This window comes from Tasmannia lanceolata, unplaced genomic scaffold (assembly GCF_043159265.1).
Source record: "Tasmannia lanceolata isolate RefF3 unplaced genomic scaffold, GAP_Taslan_0.1 ptg000013l, whole genome shotgun sequence".
In the NCBI taxonomy this organism is placed as follows: domain Eukaryota; kingdom Viridiplantae; phylum Streptophyta; class Magnoliopsida; order Canellales; family Winteraceae; genus Tasmannia; species Tasmannia lanceolata.
This window is the reverse complement of record NW_027518690.1, coordinates 50,650,688-50,666,441: the sequence shown is the minus strand read 5'-3', so window position 1 is coordinate 50,666,441 and position 15,754 is coordinate 50,650,688. Positions and strand designations below refer to the sequence as shown.

At 38.4% G+C, this 15,754-nt stretch overlaps 1 protein-coding gene across 2 annotated transcripts; it reads left to right on the top strand.

Moving 5' to 3' along the window:
• The first annotated feature begins 6,351 nt into the window (after positions 1 to 6,351).
• LOC143890512 (putative transcription factor GLK1) lies at positions 6,352 to 13,537 on the top strand. Of its 2 annotated transcripts, none has more exons than XM_077395227.1 (6): positions 6,352 to 7,325; positions 8,112 to 8,252; positions 8,944 to 9,276; positions 9,379 to 9,450; positions 9,537 to 9,653; positions 13,116 to 13,537. In XM_077395227.1, exons 1-6 carry the CDS (start codon positions 6,807 to 6,809, stop codon positions 13,266 to 13,268), a joined length of 1,335 nt encoding a protein of 444 aa, XP_077251342.1. In that variant the 5' UTR covers positions 6,352 to 6,806; the 3' UTR covers positions 13,269 to 13,537. The 2 variants fall into 2 exon arrangements, with proteins under 2 accessions (XP_077251342.1, XP_077251343.1); XM_077395228.1 differs by having other exon boundaries at positions 6,355 to 7,325; positions 13,119 to 13,537.
• Positions 13,538 to 15,754: the final 2,217 nt, after the last annotated feature.

The following is a 15,754-nucleotide window of genomic DNA, read 5'->3' as shown; positions in this document are numbered from 1 at the left end:
TCGGAGATCCAAACCATTCATTTGATGAGCCTTAATACTATGTAAATAGGCCATATCTCAAGAATCATCTACATAGGATGATCCTAACCCTCCGATCTGTAGAGGTTTCTATATAGCACCGTCCCTCAACAGATCGGAGGGATAGGATCGTTTTATGGAGATTATTTTCAGGGACAACATATTTCCTTTGGAGTCCACCAAACTATTGTTTTTTTTATCAAAAGTGGGCCCAATTTATTTTTCAAAAATATGTTCAACTACTTAACTAATTAAGTGCGTAGCCCAAAATCACCCAATTCACTTTACCTTGATCAATACTTGAAATTAAAAAACAGGTTTTCAGTTAGATTAATCTCAGACATTCATGCTTACACGTGTGTGCCTGTATTCGTAGAGAGACCGAGTGTGATGGAACACCTTCCCATCCAGAGCTCAAAGTAGGTAGGGCACGCATGTGACCTACCCACGACTTTCGATTTTCGAAAGGCCAACACCAACCCTAATTTCCATATAATCTTATAATCTCTACATCTCACTTGCATTATTGAAGAGAGATGTGTGGTGGGCCATTAGGGCTTTGGATTGTTTTGGCCTGAGACAGACTACGTGGAGGGGACCAAATTGAAAGGAAACGAGAGCTTTAGATAAACAAATTTTTCATGGTTTTTTAATTCAATCCTTCACACGTGTTCCGTAGAATTATTGGCATTTGAGAGGACCCCTCTCTTTTGTTAGGGATAAAGACCAATGTGTCCCTGTCTAACCTGACACTTAAAAAAGACATCCCTGTCCTTTTTAGTAACAACAAAGATGTCGCTTAAAGTAGCGGATGTTAAAAACTTAAAACCTGTCCTTTTGATATAAAAAATGTGGCCGAGCTCTGACTCCGTCTTCATTTCAACTCATTTTGCAAAGAATATTCTACTCCTATTGCCATGTACATGTGGTTCTCAGGCACGGATATACGCCATTCCACTACTACCATTGCGCGGTTGAGCCACCTTTACATCACTTTAGGACTTTTTCACATAGACCACTTGTGGAATTCACACACCAAGCTCTCATGAATATTTGAGTACAAACGATTATGCTTAAACATAAACTTATAATGATATCTTAATAGGGAGAAATTATATGATGCTCGACCGACCGTCGACCGTCTGCGGAGAGAGACAAACCCCCTCTCCCTTTATTTTTAATCCAAGGGAAAGCACCGGTTTTTACTTTTTCTTGGTTCAAAAACCAAGGCAGCAGGTTTTGTCTCCTTACGCCCTTTACATTTTGACGGTCGGGCATCATATAATTTCTCCTTAATTGGTGATCTTTTTTTGTGCCTAGGTTCTCCTAGAAGTGATAAATAAAACAAGGGATTTGATAGGGATCATCGCAGAAGGCATTTCGCGGGCAGGTTGTTGCGTGAGAGAGCAACCACCTCAGATAAGAAACAAAATCTGTTGAAAAGTGAGCCTATGTGGCTGCTCTCTCATGCAACAGCTGGCCTAATAAATGCCTTTTGCGATGGTCCCTAGCAAATCCCATAGAACAATAAAGAGATAATAGTTTATATTTTGGTTGTTTCTATAACATAATTAAAGTTATTTTGAACTCTTTTCCATTGCGAGCGAATTAGTGTACGTGTCACCCAAAATCAGCCCTTTCACTTTTCCGTGAATGACTAAGATATTTTATTTTATTTTATTTATTGGTAAGCAGGGATTGAACCTCTGACCTCAGAGCCGAAAATCAATACCTTAACGAAGCTAGGATGGAACCTCTCACCTCAGGGTTGAAAACCAATGCCTAAACCAATCGAGCTAAAGTCTCAACCCTGAATGGTTAAGCTCCAACCTCCGACGTCCTCAGTCGGTCTCTCTATCTTCATTAATTAATACCATTCTCAAAAAATAATGTCAAATATGAGATCTACTAGTAGTAAGTAATTTTTATGTGGGTGTCTCAATTTCATGTACTGATTAATCTTTGACACTCGACGTAGTTTAAATATGATTTATGTTCTCTTCTCATTTCGTACAATGGAAACTCTTCTTATTTTAGAAACTTGATCTCCTATTGTTACATTCCTAATGCTGTAACAGAAATAAACAAGAAAAAGATAGAAAGGAGGGGGAGAGGTTGATTCGAGACAACCGGACCTCTAGAGGTTCTATTCGAGAGGAACAATGGCTCTCCTAACAAAGCTTCCTTTATTGCAGTAAATTTCTCTTCTTCCATTTTTTTGAATTACTATTACAAAAATACAAGCAAGAGGGAGTGCAACATCACAAGCCCATTTACCCACTAACAAAACACATCACAAATAACTAAGCTCACAACCCACAACTGTATAACGACTGCCCGTAAACATAAGCAAAAATCATTGCCTTTTTGCCCGTGGGCTTATCTTCAGAATTCGGATCAAAAGTAGATTGGAGATACTTGTATTGTTTACTAACCATTGATTTTGTCCTTTAAATTGATGGAGTGAATCAGCTGTACAATGAAAATTAAAATTTTAAAAACACTGGTACGTATTCATGATCGAAATCTGACGTAGAGTCAAACATAAACAATGCCCATATGCAGCTTTCTAGTCAATCTTGTCTACACTAAAGATTAACATGAACGAACTTCATATTAATGAGAGAGAGAGAGACGAATGAAGTGATGATGATGATCAGTTTGTGGTAGAAAGTGCAATCAGCCACTAATTATTATTTTCCAATGAAGTGGATGGCACATTACACTGTAGATCCAGATAAGTACTGTTTTACTTCATGATTTTTTTATCATATTAAGCACCTTGGTCTTTGTGACGGATATGCCTTGTCCCTTGGTTACCGTACAGTTTTTTTACCCGAAATAAAGCCTCGGGTCCGACCCAAATTTAATAAGGCTCTTTTCTTTTGAGGTATAATTGGGGTAGTTTTATCGCTTGGTTTTAAATTTCGGCCGAAATCTCGGATTGAAATTTGGCGAAACCGAAATTCCGCGTTTTACGAAATTTCACCCGAAATTTCAAGGAATTGATTTTTTTTTTGAAAAATATACATATATTCAGAAATTTTGGACGAAATTTCTGAAATTTGGTAAATATTTTTAAAAAAAAATTTTAATTTCCATATTTCGGCCAAAATTTTGGGATTTTGGCCGAAATTCGGTTTCGGTCAAGACTAAAATGATACCCGAAAACGAAATTTAAAACCATGGTTTTACGGCTAATTTACGTCAAAAGAATGGGTGTAAAATTTGTTTCACACTAAAAAAAAACAGGCTAAAATCCGTTTTACCCCTAATTTACGTAGAAAGCAATTGATGTAAAGTAAAACGAAAGGACAAGGTCCAATCAGGCTCATAAGACAACGAGGACTCGAGGAGGAAGAATCCTAGACCGTCACATCTCATTTCTCCTTTTGCATCTCTGTGGAGAACTCTCTCCAATTTTAGCTTTGTTAATAACCATGTCGACTATGACTTTGCCATCTGAGTCCACCTCAAGGGGTTTTATTTTAAAGATTTACTTCGTCTAAAGCTATCCAAAGGGCCTTGGATTCCACCTGCATGTTGGATACATCTTGGATCCTTCGCTCCATGTTTTGATATGAAAAAAGAAAATTTAAGACATGGTAAAATGAGCCTGCCTTTTTTTCTTCAAAATTTATACCTTCTTAGTATTTGTGGGACAAATCCCTCGCGTGGATCAAGCTTGATGAAAAAGACGTCCGCTAAGATGTTTTTAAGCCATTGACTGAAAACTTGAAAAGCATAACGGTCATCATAAGTCACGAGGACTGCTTGCAAATCAGACTCCAAAGAAAGGGATGTAGAGAGAGAAAGAGAGGGTTACATTTTTAATTGTAGCAAAGTTGCTATTAGAGTTTCATCAAAAGCAGCGTAGAGCTTTCAAGCCTCCTTCCTTTACAACTTGGGCCGAGCTCAACCTGAACCTGACCGATTCAACCCGATTTTGGCCAGGGTTGGGTTGGCATTTCTTCAGGTTGGGTTGGTTTAGTGATGGGAAAAGCCAACCCAATTAAATTTCAGGTTGGGTAAGGGTTGAGGCCTTGGCAACCCAACCTGACTCAAACCCGACCTCCGTCATCTATTTTATAATGATTTTCTTTGGGTTATATTGTTTTCTTGTATTTTTCTGTTTGGCCCTAGGTGAGCCCGAACCAACCTGACTCAACCCGACCCGATTTCAAGTAAGATGGGTTCGGGTAGGGTTTAGAGAATTATAGGTGGGTTGGGTTAGGGTTGAGGGAATGCTATCTTAGCCGTATTTTCTGTTCTAGGTGACCCCGAACCAACCCGACTCAACCCAACCCGATTTAGAGTAAGATAAGTAGCGGTAGTGTTGAGAGAATTAGAAGTGGCCGGCCTGGTTAGGGTTGACCATCCTCGACCCAAGGCTCAGGTTGGGTCGGGTTAGGATTGAAGGAATGAGGAATGATATCTCGAGTTGGGCTAGGGTTGGCCTCAACCTGACCCGAGTTGCACCCGTATCAGGCAATGAAGAAGTTATAGTGAAAATCATTCACTCGAATTAAAATGAATTATGATCTTTCTCAAAATACAAATGTTGGAAGCGTGTTCCCTTAAGGTGGCCCACGTTGACTTTCTTAGTTAATCAGGAAAGTCTTAGATATTTCTAACATTGGGGTTTTTAGCTTACTAGAGATAACTCTTATTAAGAGTCTTAAGCTAGCAAGTGTTTTAGTGTAAATGGGAAACTAACCCATTTCCTAAAGTTTTAAAATAAAGGAGTTGTTTAATGGGAGTAACTTTCCATAAAGAAACCAGGGGTCATGTCCATGATTTCATTGGTCAAAGCATAAGGGTTAGATTGATCTAAAGGCTACATCAAAATGATCAGTTTGTCATGTTTCGTCGGGGCGGATCTTCAATGATCGTATCACGCGGATCAAATCAATAGCTTCAATTGATCATCATGGCCGGAGGTAACAATCCATTTCCACTTAAGGTTCAATTAAAAATTCTAACAACAAATGCTTATAAATTGTATTTCCATTCTGATAATAAAAATGACAAATAACAAAAGTAATCTTATTTAAGGGTTAAATTTTCAAACGGAGACCATCACAACTAAAGCCATAACAAGCGGCCGGATGAGAACAATGGCTATCGGAGCTTCTTTTTTTCTTTCTTTCTTTATGATAGGCAAGGTGGAGTTAGGCAGGACCCCTACCAGACATTAATTGAAGCTATCGGAACATCTTTGCCTTGTCGGAGATTGCTATCCAATTTATAGAAAAGTTAACCCAAAGATAGATATATTTTGGGCAATGATAAATTCGCACCCCCAGTAGGATAAGCCGCACACCTTTAACGTGAATGGACTTAAAAAACGTTGAAGTCTGCCACATAACCTGCTTTAAATGGGTGCAAATTTATCATCGCTCTAAATTAAAGCTGAATTTAGCCCCGCGGTTTGCCGCGTCTACTTGTCTTTCCTTTACACGATTCCAAGCCTATTGTCACATTTTTAACCATGGCAACAAAGAAGTTAGATAATTTCCTTTTAACGGAAGGCATTTTTTCTCTATTCAGGACCCACCACCAGCTCAAGATAGTGACTGCGATGGGTTGGTCAAACACATCCAAAGGAAGTAGTAGGTTAATATCCCTTACACCCATTGCACCAAATTGACACTCTCCCTCTCTCTCAATTCAAAAGAAAGCCCACTTGTACCACAAGTGGCAATGGTTCCAAGTGGATAGCAAGCAAGATGCATCGCATGACAGATGAAAAAATAGATTAACCATCTCTACAACTCGAAATGTTGAAGTATAAATGATTGAATAACAGCTTATCTAACAGATTAAGCCTTTGGAGTAATTGGCTTTTTCAAGCGAAATTAACCCGATACATTTCGGCCGATATTGCACAGGGGTGCAACTTGGGTCAGGCTCTACCCAAACCCAACGGGTTCAACCTGATTTTGAATCTGGTTGCGGTTGCATCTCGACGGGTTGAGTTGGGCCGGGTTAGGGTTACGGTTGGGAAAAGCCAACCCGATTTAATTTTGGGTTGGGTTAGGGTTGAGAAATTTAGAGGCGGGTTGGTTAGGATTGACCATCTCAACTCGAGGCTCGGGTTGGGTTGGGTTGGGTTGGGTTGGGTTAGGGTTGAGGGAATGCTATCTCGGGTTGGATTAGGGTTGGCCTCAAACCGATCCAACCCGACCATGTTGCACCCCTAATAATAATAATATTGCAAAACCATAGAAAAAATACAAATCGAAAGAGAGAAGGGTCAAATATGCCATTAAAAGAAAAGAATACTGAGGCGACGTCCCATTTCCGACCTTTTTTCCCCTTTAGAGATACAGACATTGTTGATATGTATGAAACCCGCTCTTCTGACATCATTTGGAGCTTCTACCGCCCTCTCCTTTTGTTCCATTTCAATCCTCAAGAAATATTATAAGGCAAATGAAAAAGAAATAACCAGCCTCACGAGCCTTCCCTCTGATTTTTGCAGACCATTAAAAAAACCCAGTCCACAAAAGCAAGCCCAAACAAAATCCAAAAAACAAATCCCAAAATAAGTTGTGGTTGAGATCCAACCACTGTCCACGCTCCCCACTTTTGAATACTGAAAAATCAGACACAAGCCAAATTATGCGTACTCTCCAAATTCTCCCACCTTCCTTCGGATTCTCCGGCAACGAATTGTTAACAGACCCAAGAATTATTTAGTGGTTCAATCAAAGCATTCATAACATTTTCATGCAGTAAGGTATTCATAGATGGATCACGTGATTTATGCTTGTTAGTGTTGTCATATGGTGAATGATATACTGGGAGTACTGTTGGGTTCAATTCCTTTTCATATTGGAATGCTTTCTGTGTCACCTCTCAGAAGCTCCAAGGATGAAAGAGGGGAAGATCTGGGAAGCTTTTCGGTCGGAGCCGATGATTTCTCCGACGGGTTTTCCGCTGGGAACTTTCTCGATGACATCGATCTCAGTGATCTCTTCATGGGGCTCAACGGTTGTGACATCTTGCCGGATTTGGAGATGGACCCGGAAATGTTCGCTGAATTATCCTCGGTCGATACATCGTATTCTCTTATAGAGGAATCGGAAGTGAATTTGTCGTCATCGTCAGTGGAGAGAGTGGAGGAGGATAAGAAAGAGGAGGAGGAGGGAGCCAAGGATTCGAGCTCAAGTCGATGCGAGGTGTTTGCAAATCGGAGAGAACAGTCAGTTGTGACAACGAATTCAGCTTCATCAGACAGTGAAAGAGGCCGGAAACTGGCCAAGACACAGGCCAAAAGCTCTCAAGGGAAGCGGAAAATGAAGGTAATCTGGTTAGAAAGATGCAAAAGAAGAACGAAAAATCAGAAGACGCATACTAATCAAAAATATATATTTTTTAAAAAAAAAGAGGAGTTTGCGAAAATAAGCCGGTATGCTTGTTTAAATCGTACACTCTCCAGCTTCGCCTTCTTAGTATAGAGACGAAGAGAAAATGAAGGAATAGAGAGAGAGAGAGAGAGAGAGTGTAGGAGATCTAAAACAAATTACACATATTCAAAATAGAGACCTGTCTATCTATCTACTTTTTTAATGGCAATAAATTAAATTAAATTAATAAAAAGAACTACGGGAAGACCCGGTGATCCATATAATCAAGATAAAAAAAAAAAGCAAGAAGAAAGAAAGAACACATAAAGCCACATTATTGGGGAGGAAATCAAAGACTTCCAACTCCTCCCAAGATACAATATCCCGTGCTAGAGCCGATCTTCTAACATGATGAAAAGCAGTAGATTTTCCTTCCACCCAATCCGAAACCTCGTCAATCCATCTGACTTGTCTATCTATCTATCTAACAGTTCACAGTAAAAATAAATTAATAGTCAATACAATGTCATATATTTCATGGGGTGGAAAGGAGTCATGAAATTCATGGGTGGATCTGAATAGAGCATGAATACTCAGGCTCCAATTTGGCATATAGTGTCTATCAACTCATGGTAGACACACGCCTTTACATGAATAGGAAAGAGATGGAATTGGGATTTGTGAAATGGAAAATTGCCTTTGTTTTTTTTATAAAGTTTCTTTTTATTGGACTGTGTGTAGGTGGATTGGACTCCAGAGCTGCATCGAAGATTTGTTCAAGCCGTGGAGCAGCTAGGTGTGGATAAGGCAGTGCCTTCAAGGATTCTAGAGCTTATGGGAATTGATTGTCTCACTCGCCACAACATTGCTAGCCACCTTCAGGTCCAATTTCTTCTTTATCTACTCTTCCCTTTTAAGATTGTACTTCTTTTCATTTTTTTTATTTTTTTATGCACTAACTGTCTTTTTTGCTGTTAAGACAAGGACTAGATTTCCTAGGAAATTTTGCCTTGCCCATTCTTGTTCTTTCCCTTTTCTTTGATTTCAAAAGATCCAAAACATGGGTGTTTTTGGGTATGGTAAAAGTCCAAAACATGAATTTTGCTTTAAACATAGTAGCTACATGGTTAGAGAAAAAGTATTTTTGATCTTACTAATACATAGAAAGAGCTTACAAGCAAGATTTATGTGTTTTTATATATTCATATTTTCTTCTCTCAATATCTATTTAAAGTTAGAGAGGAGTTGGCTGTTGGAGAGTTCTTTATCTTTGCCAAAATTTTCTTTAATGTTCTTTATTTTGATTGATAACAAACATGTCACATGTGCTTCCTTTTTTTTTTGAAATGGCAATAATAAAAAACATGTCACATGTGCTTCCTTCAAATATAGAAAATTCCTCAATTAAAATATAATTAAAGAGCCTTCTTTTCATATGAACGTCTGGTTGAGCTTCAATTCCTCCTAATTTTCAACTTATTTAACTGGTTGGCCAACTATGAACTAAGAGAACTTTCACAAAGTATAGAGATTAGCATGATTTTGAAGAGGTTGAACTGCTGGTTGTTTGTAGAAATATCGGTCACATCGGAAGCATTTGCTAGCAAGAGAAGCTGAGGCGGCAAGCTGGAGCCAACGGCGAGAAATATATGGCAGTACAGCTGGAGGAGGAGGAGGAAGCAAAAGAGACATGACTCCATGGCTGGCACCCACAATGGGTTTCCCTCCACCTAGTGCCATTCAGCCTTTCAGGCCCTTGCACGTGTGGGGACATCCAACTGTCGATCAATCACTGATACACGTGTGGCCTAAACATCTGGTTCATTCGCCTTCTCCACCACAACCACCGTGGGCACCTCTACCACGACCTCCACTACCACCAGATCCTTCCTATTGGCACCAACGTGTACAGCTCTCTCTCTCTCTCTCTCTCTCTCTCTCTCTCTCTCTCTCTCTCTCTCTCTCTCTCTCTCTCTCTCTCTCTCTCTAACTTGACACTTCCCTTCAGGCCCCTATAGAAGGGTGGGTTCCAAATGCACTCATACAAGGACCTCCTTGCTTTCCTCAGCCATTAACAACGGTATCTATTCCTTCTTTCTTTTATAAGCAGACACATATATACATAGATAATAGTGGTTGTTTTACTTTGTGAGCAAATAAATGTAGAGGTTTTCTGCTCCACTTGCGCCGGGCATCCCACCTCCTACATTGTACAAGCTTGACAAGACCTTTGCCATCCCAAACGGCCAATCCGACCTCCACCTTCAATTTGACCTTCATCCGGTAACCATCTCCTTTCTACATTTTCTTTCTTTATGTTTAAAATTTTAGGGGCCGTTTGGATACGTGGCTTTAGAATCTAGGTTTTTAGTTTGAAAGCAGTGTAAAAGAGGGTTTATGATCAAGCTGTTGTTGCTGTCCTAACAGCATTTTTTGGATTTTAAGTGAGAAAACCAGGTTTTAAAAATCTCTCCTGCATCCTGAGATTTCTAAAACCTGAAAATATGGGAGGATCTGCTACTCTCGCTGACGGAAAGAAGGGAGAGAAGTAAAAAAACGAGTAAAAACGACGGCTGGTCCGCTTCTTCTCGTCTCTTAGCTACAATTTTGAAGAAACCCAAGATTCTAAAATCCATGTATCCAAACGGCCCCTTAGTGTTTCATATCATTGCAGCTTAATATTACTTTAATTCAATTGGTTTATTAAATTCCTCAAATTCATCTCAATTTTAAGCTTCAAGGGATTCTATTCAGTGTCATGTATCCTCTTTCATCTTCATTACATTTGAAATTCCGTGATTTTATATGATACGTGAGAGCGTGTAGACCAGTGTAAGAACACACCCAATAAAATGTAATGTAGGGCCTACCTATTTGGATGATCTAAGACGTTCATTTTTTTTATCCTGCCGTGAGAAGGCCTTACCCCAAAAACCCTCTTCTTCCTGGCCCTCCGATGTATTAGATGGAAAATAGAAGGCTCAGAAGGTTAAAATTTGAGAGTTTACAAATCCAGCAAATCGAAGAGTTAGGATCATCCTATGAAGAATTTTAGGGCACGACCTAACTGTATTCAGTATTCTGTAGTGGGGGTACCAAATGAATGGTTTACATCATCAAAACAGGCGGGTCCCATTTGCACTTTTTGAATCAATTGTAATTCCATGGAAGTTCCACTCACGTTTCATTTAAAATCTCTGAAATTCAATGTGAATGAATGTCTTGAGGGGAGAACTTGCAGAGACTGTAAATTTAAGTTAGACAATCGCTAAAAGACGAAATTTTAGAGGAAAATCACTTCATTTATTTTTCGTATTCCAAACATGAGAAGAAAAGACGACAAGCTGATTCTAGAGAAGGACAAAAGACAAGACTAAAATTCTACAAAGGACGAAAGACCAAGACTAAAACACAAGAGCAAAATTCTAAAAAGTACAAAAATTACAGCCATAAAGCTAGCACACCCCCGACTCCCGAGGCTATGGAACAGGGCCAAATTGAATTGTGCCCGTTTGATTTAGAAAATGTAACTAGTTTCTAAGAAGAATTATGCCTCAATTATGTGTAAACTGTAATTTAAAAGGTCCAAACTGTAATCTGCGACTACATCTAAACTATAATAGGTTTTGTGGGGGCACTCATTAAGGCGCATTGGAAATGTAAATCTACACATGCATTGTTTGAGAAAGAGACTAAAACTCATGTAAAACTCTTAATCCCTATGTAAATTTATTATAAATTTACATTTTCAATGCACCTTCGTTGATAAAATCCAACTATAATTATACAACTGATCGAGTCGATTTAAAACTGGACGAAGTTGACTTGACTTGCTAGTAAAACAAGTTGACTTGTCAACATATCAACAATTACAAAAAAAAGAATGGCATAGATTTCAATCATGGATCTGCTAGTGACACACCACCACATACCTTGTCATTCATGTGTTATACCATCCGAAAAATAAATATATCTAAAAAAATCCCTATATTAATAGTGTAAAATAATTAGATTCCACTAATCTTGATTGATTTAGAGGGAATCCATCGCTTATATAAGGAGCACTTAGGTGATAAACATAGATTCAAATCTAGATATATAACTTTGGAAAGAGACTATCGTAATGCAAACTAATTGCCTTATCTAACTTGGTTACCTCATCTTGCCTAATCTACCACTAAGATGATCCAACGGTGAGGCCTCAACCCATTCCAACAGTGAGATCTTACGTATTCTAACAAATAGTAGTATCTGCTTGAGTTTTGATAGGAGCCACGAGTCACTCACTTCGAGGTGACTCGGCTCGACCTAGTTTTAGTCAAGCTTTCGAGATTTTGAGTTTTTAAATGATCTAAAGACATCCTTAGTTGTTAGGAAAAGAATAAAGAGAGTTATTTGGTTTGTTATATATGGTATGTGATTTAGCGTCAGGGTATAGAGATTCTGAGTTCTTTTGCAGGTCAATGTTGCTTAGTTTATTTGAAATTACAGGAAGATGATCTCATATAAATCTTTACGCTTAGCACTAAAATCTCCATTGATGATTTTAAGTTTGCTTATTTAATATCTCTACTGATGGTAATATGTATGTTTATTTGTTTAATTACTAAAGGACAACATGCTTTCTAATCCAAGGATATCATGTTGAACTCTATGCTCATCTAGGCAAGTTTGATTAATGAATACAGTTAGTTTGAAGGATAAAACAATGTTTTCAATCATCGTTAATGATTAAAGCGAGTAATAATTTTTGAAAGCGGGGATAAGGGATCTTCTTTCTGCAATGCAATGGAAAAAAAAGCAGAGCAGATTTGAGTCGGCACAACCTAACGATACATCCAATACCAATGATCTCTTCTAGCTTAATGGTAATGAGAACTTCTTGTTTAAATAAATGGGTGTTGATCTTGGTGGATATTTTCAAAAAAAAATATTTATTTTTAAGATATAAAAATGCGAAATAAGTGTTTTGATTGAAAAGACACTTGTCTTTTGAAAAGGTATTTTTTAGGGAAGTGATATATTCGCCTCCTTTTCTTCCCCGGGACACCCCTTCTAGTGTATTTATGGCTACTCTATTACACTACTAGTAGAGTGTGGCATCGAGAAGAAAAGGGGGGAATATATCATTTCTTATATTTTATTATTCAAAAAGTACTTATTTTTATTTTGAATGAAAGGGTATTTTCATATGAAAGGTTGCCTTTGAGTTTTTTATTTATTTTTATTTTCTATAAAAAGAAGACTTAGGGTTTTATTTCAAAAAAAATAAATCTATAGAGTTTTCTTGGATTCTAGATTTGTGTTCTTCCTTGTACCTTTCCGTTCCATCTAAGTGCGGGCATACTGGTTCGCTATTGATCTCGGGGTGCAATCCTTGATTGATAGTTGTAGGCATTGTATCATTGATAGTTGTAGGCATTGTATCATCGGGACTTTATTTCCATGCATGTAGTCACCAGCATAAGTGGGAAAATAAAAGTTTATAATGTAATCCTTATTTGGCTTCCCTTGCCTAATTCCTATTTTTATATCTCATTATATTTTCTCCTTGTGTTCCCTACTCTGTTCATTTGCATCTCCGTAAGTTCATCATCATCGTACCAATTAGTTCCAACAGATCTATTATTTAATTTTCTACAAGAAGTAAATACATAACTTATTTTCCCTAAAATCTATGTAAAAAACAATTAATTTAGCTCTTCAAAGATCTGACATCATCTCTTTTTTGCTCTGTGATGGTAGCAGTCAAAAGAGACCCTAGATACAGCTATTGGAGATGTTTTAGCAAAACCAAGGCTGCCACTTCCCCTTGGGCTGAAGCCTCCATCTCTCGAGAGTGTGATGAGGGAATTACAACGACAAGGAATATCTAAAGTACCTCCCTCTTGTGCATGATCATCCGAACATCTAGTTGATTTCGTGAAGATCAGTGAAACCCAAATTCGACGACATTTCAATGCTGTACAAGCATCTATTAGAGCTCTTTTCTTCTTTTCTTTTACCTTGATATCTCTGAGTACTCACCCCATACCCTTTAATCTTAATCATATTCCAAGTACATTTTTGCTTAATAAGTGAACAGTGCTTATTTTAATGGTTCTTGTCGGCTTGTAATAACGAGGACATTTATTAATAACCAATTCAAGCTCTGTTTTTTCCCTTTCCTTTGGTGTTTTAAGCTCAATTTTCGAATGAGAAGATGTCAAATAGTAAAAGGCAGTGCTTAATAAGTGAACAGTGCTTATTTCAATGGTTCTTGTGGGCTTGTAATAACGAGGACATTTATTAGTAACTAATTTAAGCTCTGTTTTTCCCCTTTCCTTTGGTGTTATAAGCTCAATTTACCGGCAGAGGTTGTAGGGACAGGACGATGGATAGGTTTTGGGCTACGGGCATACATTGATAGAACTCTTTCTGTAGCGTGTTGAGCACGACGATGGGGAGACTGAGATTGCCCTTGTGGGGGGGGGGGGGGGCCGGGGGCGGTAAGCTTCATTTGGTTTAGTGTTCAGTATGTTCCTTATTAGATTAGTAAAGGTTATATTCGATTCGCGGACAGCACTGTTACGCCAGAGGGGTCCAACATGATCCTCTTTTCTCTGATGCCAGGGCAAGACTTAGATGTCAAATAGTAAAAGGCAGGTCATTTATTTCACCGATGTACAAGCACCTATCAGAGCTCTTTTCTTCTTTTCTTTTCTTTTCTTTTTTAATCACTTCGTGCTCACCCCCGGAAGGGTGTGGCTCTTTGGCGTAAAGTTATGGGTTTGCTCCCCGGTGACGAGCTTTCGAATCCCTCCTTGCTTACCCGATGCGCGTGGTTTCCGGGTGATTGCGTGCATCCATAGGGAAATAGTCCTAGGTGGGGACACCCTTCGTTACCAAAACAAAAAGTACATTTTTGCTTAAATAAATGAGGAATCCTAGATTCACAGGAGCCCTTGCAGAAAGATGGTATTTGACCAATGAGGGCACCCTTTGCCCCTTATTTTGCAAGGGCGCCTGTGAATCTGTCATTCCTGTAAATAAATAAGCAGTGCTTAGTTTAATGGATCTGGTGGGCTTGAAATAAAGAGGATGTTTATTAGTAACTAATTTAGAGAAATTATAAGATGAAAGCCCGTATAAACACTAACTCATCATCCCATCTTGATATTTGATCCAACAGCAGCTCACTTTTTTGATGAGCTGCTTTTGGATCAAATATCAAGGATGGTACTTCTATCGTATCCGCTTTACATGTTTATACGGCCCTTCATCATATAATTTCTCACTAATTTAAACTCTTGTTTTTCCTTTCTTTTGGTGATTTAAGTAAGCTCATTTTTGGAAGGAGATGATGCCAAATAGTAAAAGGCAGCTCATTTATTTCTTTATTAAACATGGGCTACTGATATCCACTCGACCATGTTTTGATAATGGGGCAATTTACTTTGTTTTACAGTTCTCCAGCTAATTGGCTATTGAGAGCTTTTCGGAATTGTAATAGCCTATGATAGCTGTTTAAAACGTGTAAAACAACTTAAATAAGTCATAATAACTTATTTACAGCTAAGTTTAAACTAAACCAATATGACTCTCTCTCTCTTTTTCTGTAGGAAAGCTGGGATCAACCTGCGACCTCAAGGTTGAGAAGCAAAGCCTAAGCCATTGAGCTACAGGCCCAACCCCAAGTAACCTGATTCTCAAATCTTCTTGTAATAAAATTTCATTATTTTAAAGGAACTCTGATTTTCACATAAGGACTAATTTTATTGGCATCTAAAGAAGCCCAAAGTGGAGAACACAAGAAGAAAAAGTGTAAAGGGGATGGAAGAACAAAAGAAGAAAAAGTGGCAACCCCACCTTGACCATTGCTTCAGTAGCTCTCCGCACATCCCGCCACAAAACAATTCAACCAGACAAAGAGCAATTTTTCATATAGTCAAAAACAGATTGATATCTGAAAGCTTTAATGTTTAACAAAGTTTAAATAAAAATAATGCAAAGGCACAAAAGCTACCCTTCAATCATGCAATGAGATGCTCTTAACCGAGTATTTATACTCCCTGTGATTGGGCCTACCAACAACACATCAGAAAGATCCTCATCGTCCACATCCACTGATCCTCATTTTGGAGATGCGCCATATCTTAAGAAGATCACACTTACCAGATGAGGCTGACCATTTTACGAGAGGACTTGAATGCCCTTATAAGTAACTATTGTTACGACAAAATAAAAACATGGGAATTGTAGGGTCCATTTTTCGCGTCTGTTCCATGAGAGAGCAGCCTCATAGGCTCACTTTTCAACAGATTTTGTCATTATTCATGAGGTGGCTGCTCTATCGAGCAATAGACGTTCTGCAAAATACATTTTGCGATGGACGCTACCAAATC

Excerpts from the sequence above, each read along its gene's own strand:
- LOC143890512 (XM_077395227.1), top strand. The coding sequence starts at position 6,807 with ATGGTGAATGATATACTGGGAGTACTGTTGGGTTCAATTCCTTTTCAT. Across the intron at positions 9,277-9,378 it reads CTTCCTATTGGCACCAACGT|GCCCCTATAGAAGGGTGGGT; the intron begins GTACAGCTCTCT and ends ACTTCCCTTCAG. Across the intron at positions 9,451-9,536 it reads TTCCTCAGCCATTAACAACG|AGGTTTTCTGCTCCACTTGC; the intron begins GTATCTATTCCT and ends AAATAAATGTAG.